Raw genomic sequence first — 27,586 nt, forward strand, 5'->3', positions numbered from 1 at the left:
CTGGGAGGCGCTTTTAGGGACAGAAAGGGGCTGTGGGAGGGGACTGGGAGGGAACTGGGCTGGACTGGGCCGGCTCCGCTCCCCGCGGGCGCCGACCTCTCTCGCCCCGCCCTCTCCCGCTTTCTCCGTTCCCATTGGTCAATTTGGAAAGCCAATCACGGAGCTAGTCCAATCAAGTGGCGGCGTGGGCGGTGGGAGGGGCTCAGAGGCGGGGCCCCGCCCACCACCCGCCTGAGGGAGCGGCCGCGGCGGGGACGCGGTGAGTGAGGCCTCGAGGGGCGGCCGCGGACCCCGCGGGGCTTTGGGGGTCCCTTCCCGATCTCCTCTGAGCTTCTGGGGGTCTTCTCCGTGCTCCCAGTGCTTTGAGGGCGGTTATAGGCCTGGGAGCGGCCGCAGTACGCTCTGTGTCCGGAAAAGGGGGTTGGGGGCGGGGGGTGTGCTTTCTTGGCCCGGCGGGCACAGAGGATAGTGCGGGGCCGAGGGGCCTGGGGGTCACAGGAAACATGGGGGAGTGGGCTGAGGGGCTCGCTGGGGGCCACAGGGGGCTCCGTTGTTGTGAATGTGCTTTGGAGGGGGTTCTAGGGATCACAGGGGACATGGAAGAGGGCTCTGGAGGGGGTCTGGCTATCATAGGGGTTGTGGGGCTGAGGGAGTGTTTGGGGGTCATACAGGATATGCTGGAGTGGGCTGTGGGCTGAGTGGGTGTCTGGGGTCACAGAGGACTCTGTTGTTGTGAATGTGCTTTGGGAGGGCTTTGGGGGCTGCTCTGAGGGTGTTTGGGGACAGTGCCTTGTGCGCACTAACGGGAGCCATCTGTGAGATAGGGGTGCTGCCACCTTTGTAGTGTTTACTTACAAAGGGGGTCTTTGGATTGTCTCCTACACTCTGTGTTTGGTAGGGGGCTGGGACTGTTATCCCTAGGTTAGCACTGCATCCTCGTGTTCCTGAGGTGTTCGCATTTTCCTGGGCTGTAAGGCCTGGGCTGTGCCCAGTGCTGTGCCCCGCCCCCAGAATGGAACCAGCCTCCCCTTGGGGTGTTGGGGTCACACACCACCCTCCTACACGTGCTCTGGGGCTGTAGGCTGGTGCAGTGTTATTCTTAAATGTGCTTTTAGGGTTGAGTGAACCTTCCTTTTCATCCCTCCTTTCTGGCCCCACTGTGATTTGAAAGGAGCAGGAATTTCTAAGGGGCTTTCCCCTGAATGGGTGAGTGGGTGAGATCTCAGCCCACCTCTGCTCCTAGGCACATTTTTGTGTCAGCTGTGATCCTGCCCATCTCTGTTCTGCTATCTCAGTGACCCAATGCTCTTCAGGGAAGGGATGATAATAATGCAGTCTTAGGTATGAGATTTAATAAGATCAAGGTCTAGGTGCTCCAGGGTCAGGTCAACCTCCAGTATCAATCCAGGCTGGGAATGAAGGGCTGGAAAACAGCCCTGGGAGAAGGACTTGTGCATGAGTTGCTTGGACATGCCCTGGTCAGGTGTGTTGGACCCAGAACACCCAGAGGCCTGGGCTGCTCCCCCAGCGTGAGCAGCAGGCTGAGGGGGTTCTCCTCCTCTGCCCTGCTCAGGTGAGATTCCACCTGCAGAGCTGCCTCCAGCCCTGGGGTCCAGCAGAGGAAGGACATGAAGCTGTTGGAGGAGACCACCAAGGTGATCAGAGGGATGGAGCAGCTCTGCTGTGAGGAAAGGCTGAGATGCGGGGTTGTTCAAACTGGAAAAGAGAAGGTTTGGGGTGACTGCATTGTGGCCTTTCAGGAGCTGAAAGGAGCCTGCAGAAAGATTGAGAGAAACTGTTTGCAAGAGCCTGGGCAGAGCAAGGGGGAAGGGCTTCACCCTGACAGTAGATTTGGTTGGGATATTGGGGAAAAATTCTTCCCTGTGGGGTCGTGGGACCCTGGCACAGGTTGCCCAGAGAAGCTGTGGCTGCCCCATCCCTGGAGGGGTCCAAGGCCAGGCTGGATGGGGCTTGGAACAACCTGGGCTAGTGGAGGGTGTCCCTGTCCATGGCAGGGGGTGGAACAGGATGAGCTTTAAGGTCTCTTCCCACTCAAACCATTCTGGGATTCTGTAAACCTGGGAGATTGAGAGCCTCTGTAGGGAGAGTGTTCTGAATTGTTTTGCCAGGGTTGCTGCACCCCAAATCGTGTTGTAGCTGTAGATTATGGCTTTAGGGCAGAAAGTTCACCTGTGGTCCCTGTGACAGCCTTATCCACACCTCAGTCCCAGTCCTTCCTGCTGGCATTAGCAGCAGTCACAAACAGCTCCTGGGAAGGAAGTTGTGTCTGGGATCAACAGGAACCCTGAGCTTTCCCTGTTCAGGTGTGTCCTTGTTTACCCTGTGCAGGGGCTGGGAGGCTGCACTGCTCACAGTCACCTGGCTTGGAGGGTTATAAATACCTCAGTGCTCAGTTCTCAGAAGTGTTTCCAGTGATCTGAGCATCAAAACATTGAATTATTTGGGTCAGGAACTGTGGGTTAGTGTGTAGACAAAGCTGCTTGTGAGAGTTATTCTTCTCCAGACTGGATTTCCACGTGCCTTTATTATTATTCTCTTTAGGGAAGCAGCTGCCTTTTGCTAAAATAAACATACTGTTTGTTAGTGATGTAAATACAGCATAACTGTATTTACATCACTAACAAATGCTCTTCTGCAAAGCAGCCTGTACAACAGTTGTCTTTATTTTCCATAATAACATCCATGTTCTGATCTTATGGCTGAAATGCAGCAGCTTATGTAAACCAGGGGAAGCCTGTGCAGAAGACTGAGTCTAGACTTACTTCATCTTATCTTAAAGCAATGAAGAATAGGTTAAGTTCTGCTCTCATGGAAATAGGCATGTGCTGATTTGTTGGTGTTTGTTTCAAGGCAGACTAATTTGCAGCATGTGAAGCTTTTTGATATCTTTTGATGCTGTCTTGTGCTGCCAGAATTAAAGAGGATGAGTTTTGTGTTTGATTTGGGCTTGAAAAGAATGATCTTTCTGGTAGGAGTTCATTGCATCATTTTATTTTGGGGGAGCTTTCTGTTTCGTAGTTGCTCTCTATAAATGAGTGGAGTTCAGTGAGCTCAGTCAAGCTGCAGGGGCAGCTGGAAGATGTTGTAGGTGAAGGAACCAAACTGGTTATTTCTATGCTTCTAACAGTGGTGAGAACCAAGTAGCAAAGTCATTAGAGCTGTTGGATGTAAAGTGCATGTACCTGCAGACAGAGAATGTGAATATGGGGTTTTCTTGGGGTTGTTTATTCTCTGGAAAGGTTTTGAGACAGTTCTTGGAATAGCAGATAAGATAACGCAACCAGTGATGAGGCTTTTGGAATTACTAACAGAAATGTATAATCTAAGATTCTTCTAGAGTTGTTAGATGTGTCTGGTATAAAATCAAAGTTACTCTTTCTTTTCCTGTGCTCCAGAGGTGTCCTTACCTGAGTTCTGCACACCAGTCATCAATATTTGCATCCCCAAAGTATTTTTAACCATCAGGCTTGAGAAACTCTCTTAGTTCAGCTGATTTGATCATGAATCTGATCTTACCTCAGTCTCTTTGAAGTACCTTCATGTTTTGGCATGCTCAGTCCTGCCTTCTCAGAATCCAAGAGGTTTCATAACCACTTGCTTGGAGTTTTCCGTTCAGGATATTATAACATTTTTTGTGTGGTGACTCAGTCTGTCTTTACAGGTCATGAGAAGTAAGAATCATCATCTCATTTTATCAGTTGATACTTTCAGCCCCGAGTTTGGGCCGTGCCAGGATGTGTTCGTCACTCGACCTCATCTTGAACTCGTTCCATGTGCCCACGACAGGCAGCCAAGTGTTCAGTTCACTGTGTAGCAGTACATTCAGGAGAATCAAAGTATAATATTGCTTAAAGGCTTGCTGTTCATTCTACTTCAGCACCTGAAAACCCATAAGCAGAAAATTTGGCTGTAGAGATAAGTAAATAACATTTTACCCTATGTAATGAATTTGCTGTAAGGCTCCAGGGCTGTAGTTAACAGCACTTCTGTCCCCCTTTGCCAAAAGCTATGATCACCAAGGGACATTGGCCAGGCAGTGGGACTGGATTAATAATTGCATCACAGAGCTGCAGAGTCTGTTTGGAAAGTCACTGCACAATGAAAGGCCAACTCAGCAGCCAAATCTGGGGGAAGGAGCCTTGCAGCACTCCTGAAATATCACCTGTGAGCTCTCTCTTTGGTGCCTGGGCTTGCCAAAGCCACTGTCGAGAATTCTTCCTCCTCCTAGAAAGTCAAATCCTGTCTAATTAATGCCAAGTTAGTCTTCTGAAAGCTTCAGCTTGGGATGGACTCTGAAACTTCTGTGTTCTGCTTGGGGATCCCAGAGGAGTGTGTGGATAATGAGCTCTTTCTTTACAAGAAAAGTGCTGAGTTGGTGCCTGCTGATAAAGGTCACTTGAGCTGTCTAAAGGATCTCCTGATTTTTAAATGAGTTTCTTAATAAAAAGTGAATTTAGCCAGAGGATCAGTACATTACTGGCTAATTTAACCCACATCTAGACAAGCAGCACAATAAACACCTTTTCTGTGGGGGAAAATGTAAAAGGATGGGGAGCCATCAGCATAAATAGCATAACTAGACTAAGTAAATTTTAGAAATTACCAATTTAGTGTCATTAACATTTTTGTAGAAACAGTGTGATTGCAATATCTGGTTTTTGGGGAGACCTGGCTAGGCTGCTGATGAAAGCCGCTCTGATTTCAGGTTTCTCATCCCAATGTCCCCTCCAATTCCAACATGACAGTTGGGTAGCACTGTTGGACCATCTTTGCCAAGGTTAGTACAGTTTTGGGTCTCTGGCTCTTGGATGGCCTTGCCATGTGAATTGTTCACTGAACATCCTCCCTGTCCTGAGCCATGACAGTGCAGAGAAGCTGGGATTTGTAATGCAGGTAGTGGGGAGGAGAGGAGATGTGTACTGGGAGTGTTACAGGGCAATAATTACAGGTGCTGAAGTAGCTGAAGTCCTGGGACCTGCCTTCCTTTCCTGCCTTATTCCATCACTTTTCACAACCATTTCTCCTCCTGTGTCTTGCTCCAGTTCTAATTTGCAGTCACAATGTATCCTCCAGCCTCTGCACAGACTTCACTGGCCCCTGTGGGCTTTGGATCCACTTTTTGGAGCACAAAAGAGCACTAAGGACTTTTGAAGGACAGCTGGTCCATAAGCACAGGCCTGAAATCGAGAAGGAAAATCAATGTCTGTTAGTCTTGGAAGCAGCATTGAACATGGCCTGTAGCTGCTGAAGCTCAACATTCAGTAATTTCTTCTGCAATTTATGATTGTTTTTTTCTTGTTGCCCTTAGAACAAGCTCAAATGTGTTGTGTGCATCTGTTAAAAATTGTGTTAATACATGGATTGCTCCTGGGAGCAGGAATGTTAAGCCATTACTTTGGGTTTGCTACTGAACACACAAATACAGAAATTCCCTTGTGAACTATAAAATGTAACAGTCATATGTATCCCACTGTCAGAGTGACTGAGAATTACTCAGCTTTTTACTGCAAGAATAAAAAGCTGCCTGAGATTCAATACAGAAGTAGCCAGAAGAAGTAATAACAAAGAGGTGATGGAAATGGACTAAAGATAGAGAAATGAGAGTACAGCTCAGTGTCAGGTCTGCCTCTGCAATTTGTGGACAAACAGTCCAGATTAGAGTGTATTAGTCAGTCCTGCTTTCAGCGGCAGCAACATTTCCAAGAACTGGGAAATGAATGCATTTCCCAACCAGCTCCCATAAAACAGTGCTGTGTCCCTGACCTGTGGTGGGTGTCAGAGTTTAGTCCATTGAATCAGGAAGTTTTCAAAAGGAGGCAGAGCTTGGCAGCCATAAAAACAGGAGAACTGAGCCTTGTGACAGCAGTGAGAAGTGGTGTGTAACAGTTAATGATTGCTGCTCACATGTGGTTTGCACACAAAGTTTTGGCTACGTAACTTTGCGAAACAGATGAGGAAGATGTAAATAACAAGGCCGTGTTTAATAAAAGAGGGGTTTTCAATAAATATAATTCCTGGACTAGAAGGCATAGGTGAGTCCCTTGGAGGCCAGCCCTGTGACTTGCTGTGCTGGGAGAGCAGCTGGTCACGTTTCCTGAAATGAATCTGTGAGTCCACGTGATGCCACTGGATGTCCTGTAAACTGCCAGGATTAAGCATCTGCCCCACTTTGAGCAATATGCTCAGTTTAATAACCATTCACATTAATTTTTTTCTAAGTGGTGCCTGTTTTATAACTGAATGACTGCAATTCTCAGGTTATTCTGGTAACTCAGATAAACTGGAGCGAGAGGTCCACAAAAGATTTGAGTATGGAAAAGGCAGGAAGAGAGAAAGTGATGGCAGCAGCAGCAGAGGTTCTGGATGGACTGGAGATGAGCACAGTGGATTTTCTGAGTCTCAGTTCATGTGCTCAGTATCGTCTGCTAGTTCTACATGACTGGAACAAATAATGGAGAAAAATAGAATAAGGAACCTTTAACCTCCGTGAAAGTGAGCTCATTTCTTCTTCCTCTGGGCGAGTGGATTAAAAATCATGGCGTTACATAATCTCTAGCCACAGAAAAGCTTCTGTCTGCCTGGAATGTTATCTGCTCTGGCAGTTGGTGTTTATGAATGAGTTCCCTAATCCATTGACAGAAATGTTCCAGCAGGCACTTGCAGACTTCCCTGTAGCCTAATGCTTGCTGAGAAGCCCTTAGTCAGGTGTCAGGGGCTGATACAGCCTCAGGAGAGGGATGTGTACATAGAAAAGGCCTTTAAACTGATAGGGGTTTTGGAAAAAAAGACTTTACTGCCTGTCCTGGGAAAGGAATCCAACTAAGGAATAGAAAAGAAATAGAAATTATTAAAATCTCAGGTTTTGATTGCAGTTAAAATTTGATTTCTTAAATCCATGGAGTTTCACCTATATGAGCATAACCTGGCCTTTTTCTATAGCATCTAATTTTTCTTTTTCCTTCCCGACTGACCAAGTTACAAATATGAAAAATCATAAGATTATTCAGTCATGTGCAAATCAGATGATTCAGGTATATTTGAGAAGTGGTTCAGCTTTAATATAAAGCGCCCAAAGACCACAAGGTTTTACCCATATCCAGGCTTTGCTGAGATACATCCTAAGCCCATGTAAATTAACTAATGTTGGAGTCTCTAGGGACAGGCAGGTTTTGGCTTTTGTTCTAAATGCTGGGATCTCTGCACTCAGCTGTGCTGATTTCAGAGTTTCCTTTGAGTGCAGTCAAATCCATCGATCGGGATGCTGCACTAATGGACAGCAATATTGATCATGAGCATTTCTTGGGCACGTGGGAGAGATTTCTCATTCCCAGCATTCTCTCCTGTTTCACATCCAGTAATGGGGCTGGAGCATCTCTGCCCCTGTCCCAGCTCAGGCTGGGGGTGAGGCTGTGCTGAGATGTGCTGGGTGGGGTGGGAAGGGCGCTGTGACAGCTCTGTCACTGCCCCTGCTGTTCTGGGGGTGGAAGTTCCCTCACAGGGCTGAACAAGGTGGCTCTCAGAAAGACCAGAATGGGTGTATTTGCTGCAAGGAGCTGCGTTGACATGCAATTTTGCTGTCAGGCCCAAGGAGTGATAAACAGCTGGGTTAGAGGAGGTCAGCTGGGGATGCTCTGCACAAGAAGTGAAACCAGTCTAATGATTTCTGTTACCTTGTGCTGGCTGAGCAAGGGGGAAACTGGGTTTGTTTATTGATAATTATAAAGCTGTGGAGAGCTTTGTGCATTAGCACTGTGCTATATTTAAATGGTATCCTGTCTGTCAAATGTCCCTATTACAAAATGTTCTTTGCCAAGATCATGGGCCGCTCTTTTTTAAAGTTGGTTTTGAAAATCAATTGTTTTCAGAAAATTGGTTTATATGCCATGGCTGTGGCACCTCTGTGTGTCTTGACTTTGTGCTGTTAAGTCATTCCAAGAGCATTTCAAAGGTGTTATGAACAGCTATGGGAAATGCCACTTCACCACTAGAAGAGTAGAATGATTGCATTTCTGAGAGATTAAATAATTCTTAGTGCAGAAAATAGAGTGTTCTCCAGCCTCTCACCCTGTGTGCTGCAGACGCTTAGTGCTATCTTTAATTAGAAGGCTGTCACAGCTGAAGTAAAAATAACAACTCAAAACAAAACCTCCTGTGAACCACACTGAGAGCCATGAGTCTTAAAGGCTTTACTTCTGGAACAGCTGGAGCCCTGACAAGGAGCATTCCAGCCCCTCGTGCTGCCCAGGCTGTGTCTGGCACACGGGGCTGGAGGAAATGTTCCCCTGCTGGACTTCTGCTTAGGGGAGAGATGCTCCAGGTTCAGCAGTAAGAGGAGATGGATGTCTTGTGTCTTCAGCCAGACTAACAAAAGCCACCTCGTTTCATGAAGGCCATGTTAAGAGCTCTAAAATGTCACTGTGTGGTCACCTCTGGTCAGGACTGAGTTGAAATCCTCAGGTTGGAGGGAGCTGCTTTTGGGACATTTATAGACCCTTTAATTAGGTTTTCCTGCAGAGCCTGCTATCTTCTTGTTAAAGATTTATTAAAATCACACATAAGCTCTGCTGCTGAAAGATGCTAATTAATTTAAGATTCTCTTGGATTATTCAGCAGAAGAGTGAATATTCCTCACAAGGATAGGCTTTGAAGACCATTTCCTTGAAATAAGTAACTTTTAAAAATTCCTGGAATTTCTTTTGCGTGTTATCATTGAGGTAGACATGAAACCAGCTGGCTAGAATATTGCTGGGTTCTCTCTTGTCAAGGTAAAAACAAGCCAGAGAGGCCTGTTCTGGAATACACTTCAATTTTAGAGCTTCCCCCTTTCAAGAGTGACCTTATCCAGTACCCAAATGGACACCTTCCATCAGCACAAACTCCTCATTATGTATGTTGAAATAGGCATCTTCTCTGCTTTTTCAATTTTATATATTTTTTGTGGTATTTCCCTTTTTTTACTCCCTCAAAATAAGGCTCCAGTTCCTGACTAATTTTGCTGTAATGCTGCACTAGCCAAATATTTTTGTGGAAGAATTATTAGTCATTGAAGAAAGAATGTAATGTAATATTCTTAGAAAGTGTTATAACTATGCTTGACATGTAAAATATTTATTCAGGCATGTAAACAAAGCAAGAGATGTCTTGCCAATGTCCCCTTGTAAACCTTGGCTGGTTTGAAATCATGAACTGTTTTTCAGTTCTTGAAAATAAGGTATCAGGTTCTCTGCTGACTTGAACTGGCAGAGTGCTAATGGTTGGCCTCACCTAGATGAAATTGTAGCCCCTGCTCTTACCTTCCTCAAAATAAATCAGGAGGTGTTTTCCAAAGAGCTGTAATTGTGCTAAATAAAACTCCTGTGTTTATTTTGGTTTCGGATTACTCAGTATTACTTGCAGTTACTAATGCAGCTGCACCGTGAAAGGAGCCTTATGTTTGTTTTGCTTTTTCTTATTGTCTGTGTCTTAATGAGAATTAAACCATGTGTCTGATTGGAGAACTCTGTTCTTTCTAAGGACAACACTCATAATGTTCCCTTTGTGCCTCAGCTCAAAGGAGCATCTCTGCCCTTCCACAGGAGATTTCAGCTGTGCTTAATCTGAACAGGCTTCCAGCACCTGTTGGGGTGAGATAGGGCAGTGCCCCGTGGGGGTGGCAGATAGTGCCCCTGGCAGGGACCCTGTGCCAGCCTGACCCGGCCCAGTGCTGGGGGACACCTGACTTTGCCAGCTTCTGCCCTTGACACGAGGCACAAACTGCTGCTGGACCTGGAGTCTGAACCTCCTTCTCAACGTGGCAAGATTTAATTGCCTGCCATGCAGCCTCCCTGGGTTTGTTTCTTGGGTTTGCTTTGAGTTTTTTCACTGTTATTATTTTGAAATCTCCTGTGACTGCATCCAAGTTTCAAAAACGTGCCACCTATTGTTAATTTTCTGAGTGCTGCTATGTAATTGGTCAGAAATGAATGGCAGTTGGAGTTGTAGGGCAGAGTTGTAGCAGATGAGCCGGGAATGAGTGAGCAGTTACTTGTTGGGATCCCTTCCAGAGAAGGAAGGTGGAGTTCTGAGCTGCTCGCTGCCTTTCTAAAATAAGAGTCCAAACCAGTAGGTGCTTTTTGCCGTGTGTGAAATGTCAGATAACTTTTTGTAGCAAGCAAAACTGTAAATGATGAGAGGAATTTTGGTTTAGGGTGTTGTCTTTGCTGATTTTTTAATTTTTACTTAAATTAATTAAAACTTGTGTAGCTCAAAACACACTGATAATACAACAGTGCTCATTTTGAGAGATCCACGGTGGACAGTTGCTGTCCTAAGAACAAATAGGGTAATTATGAAAGCTAATTTTTAAATTATACATACACAGATTGTGTAAATTATGTATTAAAAAATACACATCTATTCTTTCTCCTGATGATGGCCACCAGCCTCACTTGGTGTGGGACAGCACCTCTTGGTGATTAGAGATTCTTGCTGTTTACATTCCGCCAGCCTATTGCACCTGTATCTGGACAGATGAGAGAACTGGGCATTAAAGGAATAGAATGTTGCCCCCAAACCAAAAGTAATAACAAGTTCATGCATACAAAAGTTAGTAAATTAGTGACTTGGAATTTTTTTTTTCTATGTTGTATTGCTTGGTTTGTTTTTAAGAGCTCTCTAAAAGCATCTTTTATTCAGGCTTGCCAGGACACATGTGCTTTATCACTGGCAGGAGTCAGGAGGAAGATAGTTTCCTGCCTCTTTAGACTCTCTTTGCATTAAAAATTATGTATTATTGATGATATGTGATATATTTAATTCTGTTGTTTTGTGAAATTGGAGCAGTCTCTGAGCAATCCAGCTGTATCTTAGGGGAAAGCAGTAAGAGATAGAATCCATTGATTTAATAGTTGAGCTGGCAGAGGGGAACATCTCCAGGTGACATAAAGATGGCACCTGGGCACTGAGGGAGAGTGGTAGTTCTTATTGAGGCTCCCCAGCAATGCACTGATGTGTCAAAATAACTCATTTTATCCTCAGTTACTGTAAATTTGTTTGGGCCCATGGTCTGGGGCTCCTGGGCTTGGGAATCCGTGTTCTCATACTTATGTACATAACCAAAAATTCTGGTGGCTAATGCCTCTCTGCCTGTCTAAGGGATGTGTGGCAGGAGGGTGTTTTACCAAATGGCATCAAGGGGTTTATGACATTGAGCCTTCTCTACCACACAATTCCTGCAAAGATGAAGAATTTGGAGAGATATTGGGGAGGCTTTTACTGAAAAGAGGAGCCTTTAAGCTGTTACCGTACAGATTATAGTCAAACTTTCCACAAATCAGCTGGAGGGACTTTTAACCTGAAATATTTACATGAATCAGCCGCCCGGGCTTTGGGGGAGTGACCAGTGCTGCTCGAGGAGTTTAAACTCTGAAGCTTCGCTGTGCCTGGTGCTTCCCTCTGCTCCAGGAGGATTTCGGGGTCGTGGTGCAGGGAGCACCCAGCACGGATGAGCCGGCAGTAAGTGAGGGGTGCTGGGCACAGGGTTTGCTCCAGAGTTACACCAGGAAATGTGGGTGATCAGAACTTCTGGTGGTTGCAGGTGGATCAGATTCTCTGTTGGTACTCCCTCAGAAATACTCTTGTCCTTATGCTGTTTGCTGCACTTTAGAATTGAAATATTGGACTTCTCGTAATACAAATGCAGGAATTGAAATGGTGGGAATTTGGAACCAAGTTGGCTTTAACTGCCTGAGAACAAAAGCTGAGAAATAAAAGGTTTTTTAAATCCAAAGGGATAAGGCAGCTTTTTTATGCTTTGCTGAAGTGTGTGGGATTTTCTGAAATCTTTGTAAATACTTTTGCAGCAAATGGTAGAACAGAGAATACAGCCAAACTGTTGTCTGCAGCACTTACTCCTGTTGCTGACTTTCACCTAAGTATTTGTAGCTTAATTTAACACAGGTGAAGAGAGTATAACTCAAAGGTGTCACCTGCCTTAAAACTTTATTTAGCTCAGTATTGTTTATTTTAGCAGGGAACATTTGTTTTTCCTGTCTCTAGGTAAAAATATCCTACTTATATTTGCATCAGCTCATCTTTTGCCACAGTTTTTTTTCCCTTTTCCCTGATCATATCTGCACAATCCAACCTTCTGCCAAGGAAGGAGGTGTGTATTCTATATGGGCATGGCCAGCTTTATTAAAAGTACTGAATTTAATCAGATAGCACTGGCAAAGCTGCCATTGCCAGAGCTAAGAAGCTCTTTATGAGGATCATATATAATCTTTCAGGTGACTGTTTTTATTCTAGTATTGTGAGGAAATACCCTTTACAGTTCACGTGGTTTGCTCTCTAACATGAATACCTTGGGCCTCAGAGGGAGGGAAATAAAAAAGCAGTAAGTTGTTGCTGTGGTGAGGAATTTTGCTCCGATGGTGGAACATTGCTGGATGCATTTCATCTCTTCTGTTGGTGAGGCTGCCACGGTGTGACCTTCCTATTTTGGGAAAGGCTGTAATAGGTTACATCTAGTTCATAAATATCCATTATTTTTCTGCAGGTTTCAGTCTTGGTGGCTGTAAATTGGCAAAAGAAAAGCTGCTGTGAGTGAGAGGCACTGATGAGGGGTCAGTTCAGTGCATAAACTGAGCACTGGTGGTGACAGAAGGACCTGGTGACCCCCAGGTCTTAAATCAAGGTGTGCAAATGCAGTGTTAAACCCTTAAACCCATATTGCCAACTGTAGTTTTGAATTGCATTTGTAGAAACAGTGGATTTTTGTTGAGCCTCAATTAAATGAGTAAGTCAGTAAACTTTGCTAACAGTGTAGCACTATGCACAGAATGGGAGAAACAATCCAGCATTTCATCAGCCTCCTTGCTGTCTCTTGCCAACATTTTCAGGCTGTCCTGCATTGCATCAGGCCTGCTGGACATTATTTTCCATATATCATTTGAAGCCAGATGGAAAATGAATTCTCTGTATATTGATAGGGTTATTTCATAACAAGGGAAAAGCTTTTTCTCATGTGCCTGTGCTGGTTCAACCTACAAATCAGCTTTTATTGTCTGCTTGAGTTTGTGTTGGGAAAATGAAACAAGGATCAGTAGGAGGTTTGTGAGAGCATGTGAAGACTGCAGCTGGATGTTTTTCTCTCTGGTACAGTCCAGGTGAATGCCTGGACCATGTTGTTCTCCAGTGCTCCAGGTGTATCTACAGCTGCCAGGGAGTGGCAACCCCACCCCTGCCAAGTCTCACCTTGCCCTGAGCATCTCCATGGGTTCAGGTGCACAGGGCAGTGCTTGGGGCTCAGCCTGGCAGTGCTGCTTTCCCTGCTTGGGAGAGACCTGAGGAGCCAGGCTGGGAGAGCTGGGGATGTCCAGCTTGGACAGGAGAAGGCTCCAGGGAGACCTTAGAGCCCCTTCAAGTGCCTAAAGGGACTAAGAGAGCTGGAGAGGGGCTTGGAACCAAGAGCCTGGAAGGACAGAACAAGAGGGAATGGCTTCCCACTGCTAGAGAGCAGGGATAGATGGGATATTGGGAAGGAATTGTTCCCTGGGAGGGTGGGGAGGCCCTGGCACAGGTGCCCAGAGCAGCTGTGGCTGCCCCTGGATCCTTGGAAGTGTCCAAGGCCAGGCTGGATGAGGCTTGGAGCAGCCTGGGATGGTGGAAGGTGTCCCTGCCCATGGCAGGGGGTGGCACTGGGTGGGGGAGGGGGCGGTGGTTTAAGATCCTTCTTAGTTACAGAATGAACCATCAGGTCTGGTGTAATTTTTGAATAGAGGATAACATTTCACTTTTTGCCTTTCTTTCTACTGGATGAGTTCATGTCACTCTGCAGAGCCCTCTGGAATGACTACCTGCCCCTGGGAGGTTTTTATTGCAGGTGAACTGAGCTGACAGGCAGAATCATTTGTTTTTTCTCTTTTCCTGGGAAAGTCTTCATGTGATGATCAGAAGCAAATAGTTATTATGAAAATTAGAAGTTGGATTGCTGCCTACTTGCCAATATTAGATTTTTTTAGCAGTTTGATGGCTGCTTTTTTACTTAACCAATGTTACCCAGCCCAGGGGAGATCCATTATCTCCGTGCTGCATTCCCTGCTGTGGTTTATGCCTTACAGTGATTCCCCTAATCCTTATGCACAGGAAACACTTATCCTTATTTATCTTAAACCCATGAGATTGCCCTTTTTCTCTCCAAAGTAGAAAGCCAATCATTGCTAATTTGTTTCTCTGCTTTTATGTTTAGAGAAACTTTTGGAATATTCTAAGGAGACCTTTCAAGAATTTATGCTGGTTTTATCTGATATAAAGTTAGTTTTCTTCCTAGTACCTTATAGGGGGCTGTGGTTTGGATTTTTGCTGGAAAAAAAGAGGCTGATAACATAGGAATGTTTTAGTTATTGCTGAGCAGGGCTCACACAGAACCAAGGCCTTTTTTGCTGCCCACCCACCAGTGGGCTGGGGATGCTCAGGAGCTGGGGGACACAGCCAGGCCAGCAGACCCACGGGTGGATATTCCACTCCTTATGGCATCATGCTCAGCATACAGAGCTGGGGAAGAGGGAACAGGGGGGATGTTAGGAGTGGTGGTGTTTTTCTTCCCTGGTGATGGGAACAGGTGAGCACCTTCCTGCCCATGGAAAGTGAGGATTTAATTCCTTTTTTGCTTTATTTGCATGCACAGCTTTTATAGAATCATAGAATGCCAGACTGGATTGGGTTAGAAGGAACCTTAAAATTCATCATATTCCACCCCCTGCCATGGGCAGGGACACCTTCCACTGTCCCAGGTTTCTCCAAGCCCCATCCAACCTGGCCTCAGACACTTCCAGGGATCCAGGGGCAGCCCCAGCTGCTCTGGGAACCCTGTGCCAGGGCCTGCCCACCCTCCCAGGGAACAATTCCTTCCCAGTATCCCATCCATCCCTGCTCTCTGACAGTGGGAAGCCATTCCCCTTTATCCTGTCACTCCAGTTCATTATGAGCAGTCCCTCTCTGGCTTCCTTGGAGCCCCTTTAGACCCTGGAAGCTGCTGTGAGGTCTCCACACAACCTTCTCTTTTCCTTTACCTATAAAATGTCTGTCTCTCAACCCACGAGTTACTCTTCTAGTTCTCTCCCCATCCCAGCAGGGAGCAGTGAGCACGTGGCTGTTTGGGGCTCAGTTGCCATCTGGGGTTAAACCAGGACACAAATTAAAGCCAGGCTTTAGCCAGTGTGGAAAGACGTGCAGTTCCATCAGAAATCCATCTTGTTCTCAGAGTAGGGCTGGAATTAGGTCAGGCACACCCTGCGTGTGCGTGTTTCCTGCTTGCTCATATTTCTGAGAATAATTGTATGTGGGAATGTTTTTGTAGACTTAAAGGAGTGTTGTCACCTTAAAAATGAGTTGTTTGGAGTTTTATTTCTGTCGTGATGGTCAGGCTGTGGTTTAGGAAGAGGGGAGGATTGTTCACCAGCTGATTCACTCACTGCTGGTGCTTCCTCACCGTTTGCAAACCAAATGGTGAAGTAAAGGCACTCATTTCTACTATTCTTACCCTCTGACACCTTCTCTCTTGCCATGCCAGATGACAGTGAGACCCTGTATAAGCTGTCAGGGCTTTACTCCTCAATGGATTTTGGCAGCTAGGCTTTTCATGATTTTTCCTTGAAGTTTCTCTGAAGTTCTTCATGCTTAAAATACTCTATAATGGCTCCTTAAAAAAAAATCCAATGAGTATATCTTTATAAATACAATAAAATATTGTATTTATGTAATACAATACATAAAAAGTAGAAACCAGCACGTTTGTACTGATGCTTTTGCTTTCTTTTGCTTTATAAATGTGCTGTATCTGAATGAGTTTTCTCTGCTGGCCACGTTGCAGTATTTGAGTTTCTTTTCATGGCACACATCACCTTGTTCATGGTGCTCTGTGCTTGTAAAGCCATTCAGCTCTTCCAGTAATGGGGTGAGAGCTGCATGCACTGGGAAGTGGCTTTGGATGTGCTTTAGATCTCCTAGGGTGGGGAAGGATAATGTACTGAAGATGTCACAGCCTCTTTACATTCCAGAACACTTCCTTAAGGATTGCAAGGAACAGGGATCAGCCTCTTTATCTCTGCAAAACATTTGCAGCATGAATTGTTTGTACCAATGGCACATTGCAAAATTAAAGTGTTTCCACTTTGTGATTAAAAACAACTTAAATTTGACTTCCGTGTTTTTCCCTTAACAAAAGACAAGGCTCTAGACAAGTTTAAATAGAGATTATTTCAGTGGGACCACCAGCACAGGGTCTGGAGAACAGAGATGTTTGTGCAGTTGCACAGCTCATTCTTGACATTGTTGTGTTCCAGAGGAAGGAGTGTCCCACATGCTCCATAGATGGCCAGAGCCAGATGGGAATTTTGTTTTTTGATTCTGATACTGATTCCCTTCAAAGAAATTAAAAACCCAGTCTTTCTCTGGCTGGAGGAGTTCTTTCTCTGATCTTTAGTGCTGAATATGACATGGGGCTTTTGCTGCTCCTGAATGCCCAGCTCCCACAATCCAGCTGTGAGGCTTCAGCTCCTCTGTGGACTGGTCCTTGCCTGCTCCACAGGATCTGAGCATGCAGACAAGTCACTGAGAAGTGAGGAAAGACATCAGGGTGCCTGTTCACTGTTCCTGAGCCATCCTGTGGTACAAGCCAATTTACACTTCCCAGAGGGTGGAAACATGCGTGGAAGGAGCCCTCTAAGGAGGGTGGTAACCTGGCAGTGTTTGTCCTGCTAGCACAGGGGAACTGCTGGTGCAGGGCCAGGAGCTGAGTAGTGAACGTGCTCCAAGTCAGTAACACCTGAGCAGGCAGAGGGCCTGCTGCTCTGAGCCTGAGGATTAGCTCTCTGCCTGACTGTCCCTGTTTTCTCTCATAAAACACTTCCCTGCAGTGCTTCCCAGGGCTCTTAGGAGCAATGAGCAGTTAATATTTGTAAAAAGCTTTGAAGCTGAATGGTGCTAATTATTATTTATAGGCATTCATTCTCACCACGGGTAGTTCTCCTTGATCCTGGGCATGAAAGGAAACCAGGACATTTGTAAGCTGGTCAGGCAGGAGTTTGGCCTTGAAGTCTTTATGTACTTGTTTCCCCACTTGGTTCTGGGTGTGTTTGTAATATATTTGTCACATTAAATGACCAGTTTGGGGATTTATTGTACCAGCCAGATGTGCCAAAAGATCTTTACTCATTTCCCTCACTTCTGCTGACACACGACCTGCAGGATTTTGGCATGCCGGGAGGGACCAGGAGACAGGGAAATGCCATCAGCCTGAGCTGGGTCAGATGATCAGCAGGACTGGATGTTCCACTTCCAGGAAAGAGGAAAGTCAGATCTTCTGCTTGGGAGAGCCACCACATTGCAAAGAGCAGCTGTTTTCAGCAGGTTTTGCTGGTGCTCAACTTTGTTGAAGGAAACAGAAAAGAAGGAGGAGAAAGATGTCAAACAGCTGGGCCATTTTTTTCCTGGCAATCCTGCTTAGCAGATTAAGCAGCAAAAGGAGGGGAATGACAAGGGAAGATTGGTGTATTGTAGTTCCTGTGTAACTGGTGATGGTTCTGTAAGTAATTTCTGAGCTGCTGTAGTTAAGGACTCTGCTGAAGGGTGTGCAGGGTCTCTGCATTTAATTCAGAGCTTGAGGTGATGAACAAAGATTTCAACATTCATCCAACCCAGTTTGGTTGTTGTGAAATTCAGTTGGTGTTTTGTGCTATTTGACATCACTTAAATGGGGCTTGTAAGGCAGAGCTCTGGGGAAGTTATGGAGTCTGAGTGTCCCTGAATAACTCTGCTCTTTGCCTTCATACACTCCACTTATTGATCTGATTTCCTGCCTAATTTCTCCTCTCTGCTGAGTAATGCATTAAATAGTCAAGAGATTGTTCAGGCACAGCAAGGGGACGTTGTTGGCAGAGCTGCAGCAATTCAGCACTCCTGGAAGAAAGAGGCCCAAGTAAATTTTATGCTTATCTTGTTTTCTTAATGGAGTTCTTGTCAGCTCACAGAGCAAATCCTGTTCCCTGGTGAGTGTTGCAGCATCAGCTTTGTCAGGGATATTGTTTCAGTGTAGGAAAGTTAATGCTGGGGGAGAAGAGTTCCTGAGCACAACCAGTGTGGTGTCTGTTCCTCTGAGCAACCTGGGCTAGTGGCAAGTGTTCCTTGAGATGCTTTAAGGTCCCTCCAGCCCAGAGCATTCTGGAGTTCCTCCTGACAGACAGCAAGTCTCTAAGAATAACTCCCTTTAAGGGCTTTCTCTTAGGATTAGGGTTATGATTATATATCTGCTCAACAAGGGTATTCTTTTCCCCTTCTCAAAGTACTTTTCCCTAGGTAAATCAAACTGCATTTAAACGGGTTTTGGCTTTCAGTGCAGTTACCAAATTTTAAAGTATTTAGGTTCTGATTACAGATTGCAGAATGTTCTGAGTTGAAAGGGACCCACAAGGATCATTAAGTCCAACTCTTCAGTGAATGGCCCATGCAGGGATTGAATGTACAACCTTGGTGTTATCAGCATCATGCTCCAGCCAACTGAGCTAATCTCAGGGTCAAAACATACAATATAATAATTCAGTGAATGTGTTTGAAATCGCATTATTAGTTGTATAAATACTTTAACATTTGCAGTCTTAAAAAATTCCATTTCTTCACAATAATCACAGTGCTGTGAAACAGGGGAATAGTTGACTTTTTGTTCCACTGGACATTGTCAAATCTGGAAGTTATTTAAAGACTTCTGGTGGGGGGAAGAGGTAGGGGTGGGCTTTTATTCCCTCCAGGGTGTTTTAGAGTATGTGGCTTTTCATATTTAGATTTCCCCCCACACCCCTGTGTCCCACTACCTGGCACTGCTGGACATTCTCCCCCTCCTTTTGCTGCTCTGGCACACAAAAGAAGAGGGCAGAGGGTTGCTCAGGTTGTTCACATGGAGTTTGTGTTACTTTTGTTCAGGTAAAAGATTTGTTCATGTGGGACCATGTCCATCCCACTTAAGATGTTAGGAAGGGTTTTTTCCCCAGAGGGTGCTGGGCATTCACCAGGCTCCCCAGGGAATGGGCACAGCCCCAAAGCTGCCAGAGCTCCTGGGATGGGGTGGGATTGTTGGGCTGGCTGTACAGGGCCAGGAGCTGGACTCAGTGATCCCTGTGGGTCCCTTCCAGCCCAGGATATTCCACAGTTCTCACTATAAAATGCTTGGTCACACAGTTCAGTTGTGGGTGGCCCTGCAAGCAGCAGGGAGGTGAGCTCTCATACTGATGTTCTCCTCCAACTCAAGATATTCCATGAGTCTATTCCCAGGTACAAGGCAGCATTCACAGGGGTTTCTGGGACTGCTGAGGGGCTTCTCCAGGTCCAGGCAGCCAGGACAGGAAAGCAGCCTGGAAGCTGTGGGGAGAGGGAGTTTTCCCACCCTGGGTGTTTGGTGAGAGCAGAGGGCAAGGCAGTGCTCTGGGTGCTGTTCAGGTTGCTGGCACTGAGATGACCTTTGGGGCTCCTTGTGTCACTGTGCTGCCAACCAGAGCCTTTAAAAAAAGAAATGGTTTTGTTGTTGCCAAAAATCTTTCTTTGGATGACCATCACATGATTTGTAAGGAGCAGATTTTCTAAAAATATACAGATATAATAATGCTGGCAACTTAGAACAAAAGGAATGAATTGTTACTCCTTTTTTAAATTCTCATTAGGAATAAAGTGCTTAATTCAGACTGCCAGTAACAATGGGCTTGAAACCCACCACTGAACTGCTCATTAAAGCCTTCACCCTCAGCAGGTGCTGGCCAGAAAACTCAGCAACTCTGACTTGGCATTTTGCTGTTTTATTGGTGCTGTGTTTTTGCTGCTTTGTGTCTGCCAGGCATCAGAGATGGCACCCGCAGGCCCTGCAGTCATCATTCAGCCAAGGGAAAGACACAGGACAATTGTTCTGCAGGGGGGAAATTGGAAAAATTCATTAATGAGGAAATTGGTGTTTTACGTTTGAGAGAGTGAAAGGAAAACACTTGAGGCCAAGAAAGGAGAGCTGGTTCTTGTCCAGAGCAAAGCAAATGCCAGAGAGAATGAGGGAAAGAGATCGGATCTGTTAGGAGATAGAAAGGAGTGAAGTGGGTCTTAAAGATAGAAGGAAAAAGGAATTTTACTTGGAAAAAAAAGGAAGCTGTGTCCCTACATATGCTGGAAGAGCGTTCCAGATATGAGTGGCAGTGGTTAAAACATGGTGTGTGGGGCCGCTCCAGCCATGGCTCTTCTGCACCATCCAAGTGTTGGTTGTGGGACTGTAGTGGGTTAAATACTGGGGGGAGCACTGTGTGACAGCACTGCATAAATCAGGAAGAAAGAACCAAAACCAAGGCAATGACTGGGAGCAGGGAACCTCTTGGTCAAACCTCAGAGTGGTTAAGAGGCAATGCCTGAGCTGTTAAGTGGGAAAATGTCATTTCAGGCTGTAACCATGTTATAGAGCTCCTTTGGCCAGGACTGAGAGTCAAGAATATAAACATTTTTAAAGGGCTGTTGAGGTCTGGAGGAGTTGCCAGGAAGGTATTTGCAGGAACACACATGTGATCTAAATACATCATTGGCTTTAGACTTAGCTTTAAAATGAAGGTCTATAGATTAAATAGATTTAATAGACCCCTGATTACTTTAAAATCTTTTTTCCCCCTTTCCATGTGAGGGTAGGGGCATAACCAGCACCATAAGCCTCTGAAACACAGTTAAATACCTGGAGAAATGCCTTTTGAGCCTGAGGGACCTTGTTTGTGGTACCAGATACAGAGATTTGAACTTCCTTGCTTGGGAGTTTCTTCCAAAACTAACAGCCTGGATTCTCTCTCCAGCTCTACTCTTAGGAAACGCCACCAACTCCTCACAGCACAGAAGCCCAGCATGAATGGGAACTGTGCTGGGGGCACAGACTGGTTGAGAAATCTGGAGTCCAGTTGTCCTGTGGAAAACAGAACTGCAGCAGCCCGTGAGTCAGAAGAAAGTTCTGTGGTGTTAGGAGGTCACAGCCCTGCAGTTCCCAGGACTGAGGGTAAGGATAATGCCCTCAACATTGTAATCTTTGAGGGAGATTATGTTTTGGGCTTTAAGGGGTGTAATGTTTTGGGAAATGTTGCAGTATCACAGGGCAGTTTGCACTGGGCAGTATGTGCCCTGCCTGTGCCAGGCTGCTCCAAAGGTCAGAAGTTCACAGCAGAGTTCAGCATCTTGGCAAGACCATCCCACAGGAGTGCCCTGGCCAGCCAGGAGCTGGCCCTGAGCAGATTCACTGCAGGCATCTGGACAGTCCTGTGTGCCCACCACGGACTGGCACTGGGCACTGCTGCCTTGCAGCACTCTGGTGAGGTGTGTGCTGCTGCTCAGCTTCCTGTGGGAGTCCTGCCATCAGGCTGGGTCTATATTTCTGGCCTTGTTTAATTCCTGTGCTCCTGCCCTTTTCAGCTGAATCCATTTTGCTTTAGCAAGGAACATTAAACACCATGGCTCACCAAAACAGCCAGCTGCTGGTTCTGTTCAATAACAGCCTAGTTTTATGTCATATAACAGCACCCTGACAGTTATGGCATCCTTAATTATTGCATGACTCAGTTTTCTCATTTCAGTAGGAAGTGTTACTATGAAATGATGTTTTTCAATAAATTCTCTCCTCCCCTTGCAATGTTTGTTTGTGTCCCTCAGGTTTGGATTCTGAATGCCGACACAACACTTGCCCAGTAAATCCCCAGATCTGTAACATGCTGTCTGCTCCTGAAGAACCTCACAGCTGCCATATCCCAGATGGAAATAAGAGACAGCTGGAATATTTTAGTACCCAGGAACGCCATGGATGCTGTGCATTGTCTTCAAGCAGCAGTTCCCAGACAGTAGCTCCAGAGAAAGTGACCCTGGTGGTGGATGGCACCCGCTTTGCAGTGAATCCCCAGATCTTCACTGCTCACCCTGACACCATGCTGGGAAGGTGGGTCACTTCTGTTACCTTCAAGGTACATCAGGACAGTCTTAATTTTTTTTTAATGGAATAAACATGTAATGTTTGTTTTGTGATGTCATCTGTAACATACGGTGACCTCAGTCAGAATCTGGCTGTGAGTGAGGCCCAGAAGACCTGACCAGATGGAGAGTTAGTGGTTCTCTAGATAAGTCTCCATGTCCATCAAAACATGCACACTTTTAGCCAAAGGTGATCTCCTTTTCCTTCTCCCCAAGAGTTTGCCTTGTCTGTCAACTGTACATCTGTCTCCAGCTGATAACCTTCCTCCTGAATGGGGAATATGATAATGCTCCATCCCTTCCTGCTGCCACCTCTTGATACTCTCCCAAGTTACTCAGCTCCTTCTGAGAGGCTGGAGCCTGTTGCTGCACCAAGAAATCCTTGTGTGCTATATTGCTGGGGGTACTGTATTGCCAGCACTTCCACCTCTCTGGCCAAAGGGTTCTGGTGGGTCACTGACCCTTGCATGGGTTATTGTGGAAAACAAGGCATCTAAAGTCATGTGGAGTTATCTGGTGTAGGTCAGTGCAAGGGCTTTATTGCCAGGGGATTTTCTGCCCTAGGACTGAATGATCTGTTCCTTTGGCTTGTTCCTTAGAGTGCAGTAGCCATAGCAACAGAGGCCTCCCTGAGCCAAGTCTTGTCCTTATTTACTAAGGAAGAGATTGGAGTGGAGGTTTAAGTTACTCTGTCTCTGTGTCACTGCTGGGCTTCATCACAGAATCATGGAATGGCCTCAGCTGTAAGGGACCTTGAAGCTCAGTTCATTTCACCCCCTGCCATGGGCAGGGACACCTTCCACTTGCCCAGGTTACTCCAAGCCCCATCCAGCCTGGCCTTGGACACTTCCAGGGCTGGGGCAACCACAGCTTCTCTGGGCAGCGTCTGCCAGGCCCTCCTTGCCCTCACAGGAAAGAATTTTTTAACCCCAGTACACCTGTTTGTCTCTGGAATAAATGCATTTTGATGTCCTTGTGCACTTACACAGTTCTTTTCCTCTTTCAGAATGTTTGGGCCAGGCAGAGAATACAATTTCACCCGGCCAAACGAGAAGGGCGAGTACGAGATCGCAGAAGGGATCAGCTCAGCCGTGTTCCGCACCGTGCTGGTAAGGGCAGCTCTGCAGGTGGGGAGAAAAGCAACAAACAATCTGTTTGTCACATGTGCACAGCTGAGCCACCTCCAGGCAGCTGCACTCCCTGGGGCATTCTGGTTTTACATTTTGCCTTGTGATTTTTATAGAAAAAATATAGCAGGCTTTGGTATAACGCTACATTTCAGATGTTTGCTTATGTTGCCTTTTACCTTTTCTATGTCCTGCTGTTGTAATTCTTGAGCTGTATCCTGACCTTGTGTTGCATATTGCATATGTGATGTTATGAAACCCTGTGCCATGGAAAGGTTTTAACTGGAGCTCATCATTTATCAGACCCTAGAGGATCTGCAAAAAAGATGTAGCTTCTCAGCAGGACTGTTTTATAAATAGTTTCAGTATCTCTCCAATTTTAGTAAACAAAATAAAGAACTAATTAGGAATTATCATAGTCCAAGATGTTAATAATTTTTCCTCTTCAAAAACTGTCCTTTTATTCACAGGATTATTACAAAACCGGAATCATTAATTGCCCTGATGGGATTTCCATCCCAGACCTTCGAGACACATGTGATTACCTCTGCATAAACTTTGATTTCAACACAATCAAATGTCAAGATTTAAGTAAGTATGAAGAGAAATCAGCTCTTAGGAGATCAGCTGCAGGGCTTTGAGCACTCTGATCCTGATTCAGTGCAGTTGTTAATCTTGAGATTTGGTTTAAGAATGAACACATGGATTTCACTGGGGCTCAGGTTGCATTTCAACAGCTTCCTTTTGGCTGCTTCAATCCTAAGTGAAGTGATCAAATCCTTCAGAACACAGGCACTTTGCTCCAAAAGCAAATTATAAACATTTTAGCCTCTTTTTCTAACAGAGGCTGAGCAGAGCTTGCTGTTACTGCCAACAAAATGAAGGCTAAAAGCAAGATTATAACCCCTATCCAAAATGTACCAGAGAATCATGAATAATTTAATCTAAAGGCTGATGGACAGAGCAGCAACCAAGGATACCAAATCTGGAGAGCAGTAGAATTCCTGGTCATGAAGGGATTTGATTGGGAGCAGCTTTTTGGTGGGCATACTGGCAAAAAGAAGTACTTTTAACACAGGTAGGTTTGTGAAAGGCACTTTACTGAAGTGGGGTGTGTGGTATCATAACACAGGCTGTGGGTGGAATTTCCTGCCCTGTTCTCTGGTGAGTGATCACAGAGGAGGCAGCAAAATGTACTTTCAAGGGCAGAGGTTGTTGCTGGAAATTCAAGTTAAGTATCATAATGAATTAATTATTCAGTCTATTACTGTTTCACTGTATTGATTGGAGCTTGGTGGGGTTTTAATGGGAATGGAAAGGTTCTGCAGTGCAATTTGCATCCCATTTGAAATGCAGTCTGCACTTCTGACATTGCCAGTTCTGGATCTGGAGGCTGTTGATGTGTCTGAACATATGTTGAGCATTTTGTCTGAAGAAGAACTCTGGCTGTGCTCTTGGATGGATCTGGGAAGTGCAGAGCTGAGATATTTTCATGCTGCAGCAAAGCTGCTGTGGTCTGTGTCTCCTCAGGTGCTCTGTTACACGAGCTCTCCAATGATGGGGCTCACAAGCAGTTTGACAGCTACCTGGAGGAGCTGATCCTGCCCATCATGGTGGACAGCGCGCGGAAGGGCGAGCGGGAGTGTCACATCGTGGTGCTGACCGATGAGGACACCGTGGACTGGGATGAGGATCATCCACCTCCCATGGGAGAGGAGTATTCTCAAAGTAAGGGCTCTGCACTCTGTTCCACACACACCCAGCCATAAAGAAGGAGCACATTCCCAAGCTGGCTTCCTTCAGGTGGAGATGCTGGCACGTGGAGCCCTGATTTGTGTGCTCTGTATGAGCTGGTGCTGCTGGAGGCAGGATGCCTGGCTAGTTAGAAGTGATCCCAGCACTCACTGTACTTTTCCTCCTGTTTCTGCCTCCCTTTAGCCTTTTTCAGGCTCCTTAATGAGGGAATATTCTTTGCTTTACACTCCCATCTCCACCCAGTCTATTGAGACTGTGATTTGCATCTCTGCCCTCCTAAAAGGAAGTGCAATTAATCCCAGCGAGGAAAACAGACACCTGAAGTAATCCTTGGAATCCACACCTGGCTTTTGGCACAGCAGGGCATGCCAGAAGCAGGGAGAAGGTTCCTCTTTGTTGATTCTAATCACCCCTTTTATTTCTCAAGTCCTTTACAGTTCCAAGCTGTACAGATTCTTCAAGTACATCGAGAACCGGGATGTGGCAAAAGCTGTGTTGAAGGAGCGGGGCCTGAAGAACATTCGCATTGGCATCGAAGGTAACGTGCTGCTTCAGCAGGGGAAATGCATGACCAGGTGACTCCACAGTCAGCAAAGCCTGATTTCTTCTGCACTCCAGGCATTTCCTTGTTTACTCTGTGTTTTACATTTATCTTTACGAAGCCAGTTAAAACTCAGCATGTTTTTCCTTTACCTCTACCGTGTGCCACTGAAATTGGCCAGGGGGCTTAAAGGAAAGTGAAAGGTACATAACATGTAGGAGAACGACTTGTCTTCTTAGGAATGAGTAAACAGGAAACAGGAGTCAAATGCTTCCACCTGCTGACCCAGGCTTTCCCTCAGGGAGCTTAGAGAATGCTGGGCTCTGCCCTGGGAGACTTATTGTTATAGTAGCTGTGTTTGCTCACAGAATGGCTGGTGCTGTGCAGCACCTGCAGGCTGACTACACATAGTGCTGTGTGTGATTCTCCTGTCAGAGGATCATGGAATTGTTTAGGTTGGAAAAACCCTCTAGGATGATTGAGTCCAACCATTAACCCAGCACTGCTAAGCCTACCATATCCCCAAGTGCCACATCCACATGTCTTTTAAATCCCTTCACAAATGGTGACTTCACCACTGCCCTGGACAGCCTGTGCCAGGGCTGGACAACCCAGGTGAAAAAATTTGCCCTAATATCCAATCTAAGCCCCTCCAGCACAGCTTGAGGCCGTTCCTTCTCCTCCTGTCCCTGTGCCCTGGGAGCAGAGCCCAACCCCCCCAGATGAGCCCTCCTGCCTGGGAGTTGTGCAGAGCCAGAAGGTCCACCTGAGCCTCCTTTTCTCCAGGCTGAGCCCCTTTCCCAGCTCCCTCAGCCACTCCTGGTGCTCCAGACCCTTCCCCAGCTCCATTCCCTTCTCTGAACACGCTCCAGCCCCTCAGTGTCTGTCTTGTTGTCAGGGGCCCAAAATTGAATGCAGTACTCAAGGTGCCTCAGCAGTGCCCAGCACAGGGGGACAATCACTGTCCTGGGCCTGCTGGATGGACCATGGTTGGTACAGCCCAGGTCCCCATGTCCTTGTTGCCCACTTGGGCTCATGTTCAGCCTTGATTCCTCATTTTCTCCCCACATAACCTCACAACATCCTTATAGTTGTCCTGATTTATTTGGCCCTTTTCCCTTCTCATACTCACTGGCTCATCTTTTGGCACATGGGGATGACCTGCTCCGGAAGCTTTAAGTTTTCCTTCTTGAAGGATGCCCAGCCTTCCAGGACTCCTTTTCAGGGGGAAAGAGAACAGTCTTGCAAGCCAATAATGCTAAATATGGAATCTGAGCATTTGTCTGCTCAGTTGTGCATGTGTCCAACCCTGATCCCACAGTCACTCCTGCCTGGATGTTCTGGAATCCTGTTGTCCCTTTATGAATCAGAGAGGTGCAGAGGAACTGAGTGGCTGTCTGTGTTTGCAGGGTATCCCACGTGCAAGGAGAAGGTGAAGAGGAGGCCTGGTGGCCGCTCTGAGGTGATCTACAACTACGTGCAGCGACCCTTCATCCAGATGTCCTGGGAGAAGGAGGAGGGCAAGAGCCGCCATGTGGATTTCCAGTGTGTTCGCAGCAAATCCCTGACAAACCTGGTCACGGTGGGGGATGATGTCTCAGAGGACCACGAGGTTATCATGCATCACCCCCCACAAGTGGATGAACTGGACAGACTGAACGCCCCCTTCTCCCAAATGGTTGTTAATGATCTACCGGATTAGTGTGGCTCAGGGTGGAGAATCCTGCTGGATGTGGGAGACTCTCACCACAGTTTCATCCCAGGTGATGGGACACAGACTCCTGCAAGGTGCTTTATCCTCGTTCATGCTCTTACTACGTTGTCATATTTCAAGCATGTTAATAAAGAGCCACACTCCATAGTCTTAATTGTGCAATCAAAAGCAACGTCTGCTCAGACAAAAAGAAATGACCTGTTGTTTCTACTACAAAGGCTTCCGGATGGTGGGTGCTGAATATTTTATCTAAACTTCTGAAAGAAGAGCACAAGTGTGGAAATGTCTTGTGGGACATGAGAGGAAATTCTGGGCCTGTCAAGACAAAGCTTTCCTTTACCATTAGGCACAGCTTTGATTTTGTGAGTTACAGAAGAGTGAACATCAAAGCAGGACAGATGATATTCTGTATCAACCAGCAGAAATGTAGCA

At 46.1% G+C, this 27,586-nt stretch overlaps 1 protein-coding gene across 4 annotated transcripts; it reads left to right on the forward strand.

Annotated features, from left to right (window-relative positions):
* The first annotated feature begins 93 nt into the window (after window positions 1-93).
* Window positions 94-27,308, forward strand: KCTD20 (potassium channel tetramerization domain containing 20). Of its 4 annotated transcripts, XM_030232425.2 has the most exons (9): window positions 241-259; window positions 4,727-4,798; window positions 20,862-21,058; window positions 21,706-21,985; window positions 23,024-23,126; window positions 23,615-23,735; window positions 24,675-24,872; window positions 25,327-25,437; window positions 26,850-27,308. In XM_030232425.2, exons 3-9 carry the CDS (start codon window positions 20,911-20,913, stop codon window positions 27,140-27,142), a joined length of 1,254 nt encoding a protein of 417 aa, XP_030088285.2. In that variant the 5' UTR covers window positions 241-259; window positions 4,727-4,798; window positions 20,862-20,910; the 3' UTR covers window positions 27,143-27,308. The 4 variants fall into 4 exon arrangements, with proteins under 4 accessions (XP_009095556.2, XP_030088285.2, XP_050841279.1 ...); XM_009097308.4 differs by lacking the exon at window positions 4,727-4,798 and having other exon boundaries at window positions 94-259; XM_050985322.1 differs by lacking the exons at window positions 241-259; window positions 4,727-4,798 and adding an exon at window positions 9,716-9,849.
* The last annotated feature ends 278 nt before the right edge of the window (window positions 27,309-27,586 follow it).

The sequence above is a fragment of the Serinus canaria genome, chromosome 26 (genome assembly GCF_022539315.1).
Source record: "Serinus canaria isolate serCan28SL12 chromosome 26, serCan2020, whole genome shotgun sequence".
Classification (NCBI taxonomy): Eukaryota; Metazoa; Chordata; class Aves; order Passeriformes; family Fringillidae; genus Serinus; species Serinus canaria.

What these genes read in the sequence shown, in the direction of transcription:
- KCTD20 (XM_009097307.4), top strand. An exon ending in CCTGACACCATGCTGGGAAG is followed by an intron (nt 21,986 to 23,023) that starts GTGGGTCACTTC and finishes TTCCTCTTTCAG; the next exon opens with AATGTTTGGGCCAGGCAGAG. An exon ending in CATTCGCATTGGCATCGAAG is followed by an intron (nt 25,438 to 26,849) that starts GTAACGTGCTGC and finishes CTGTGTTTGCAG; the next exon opens with GGTATCCCACGTGCAAGGAG.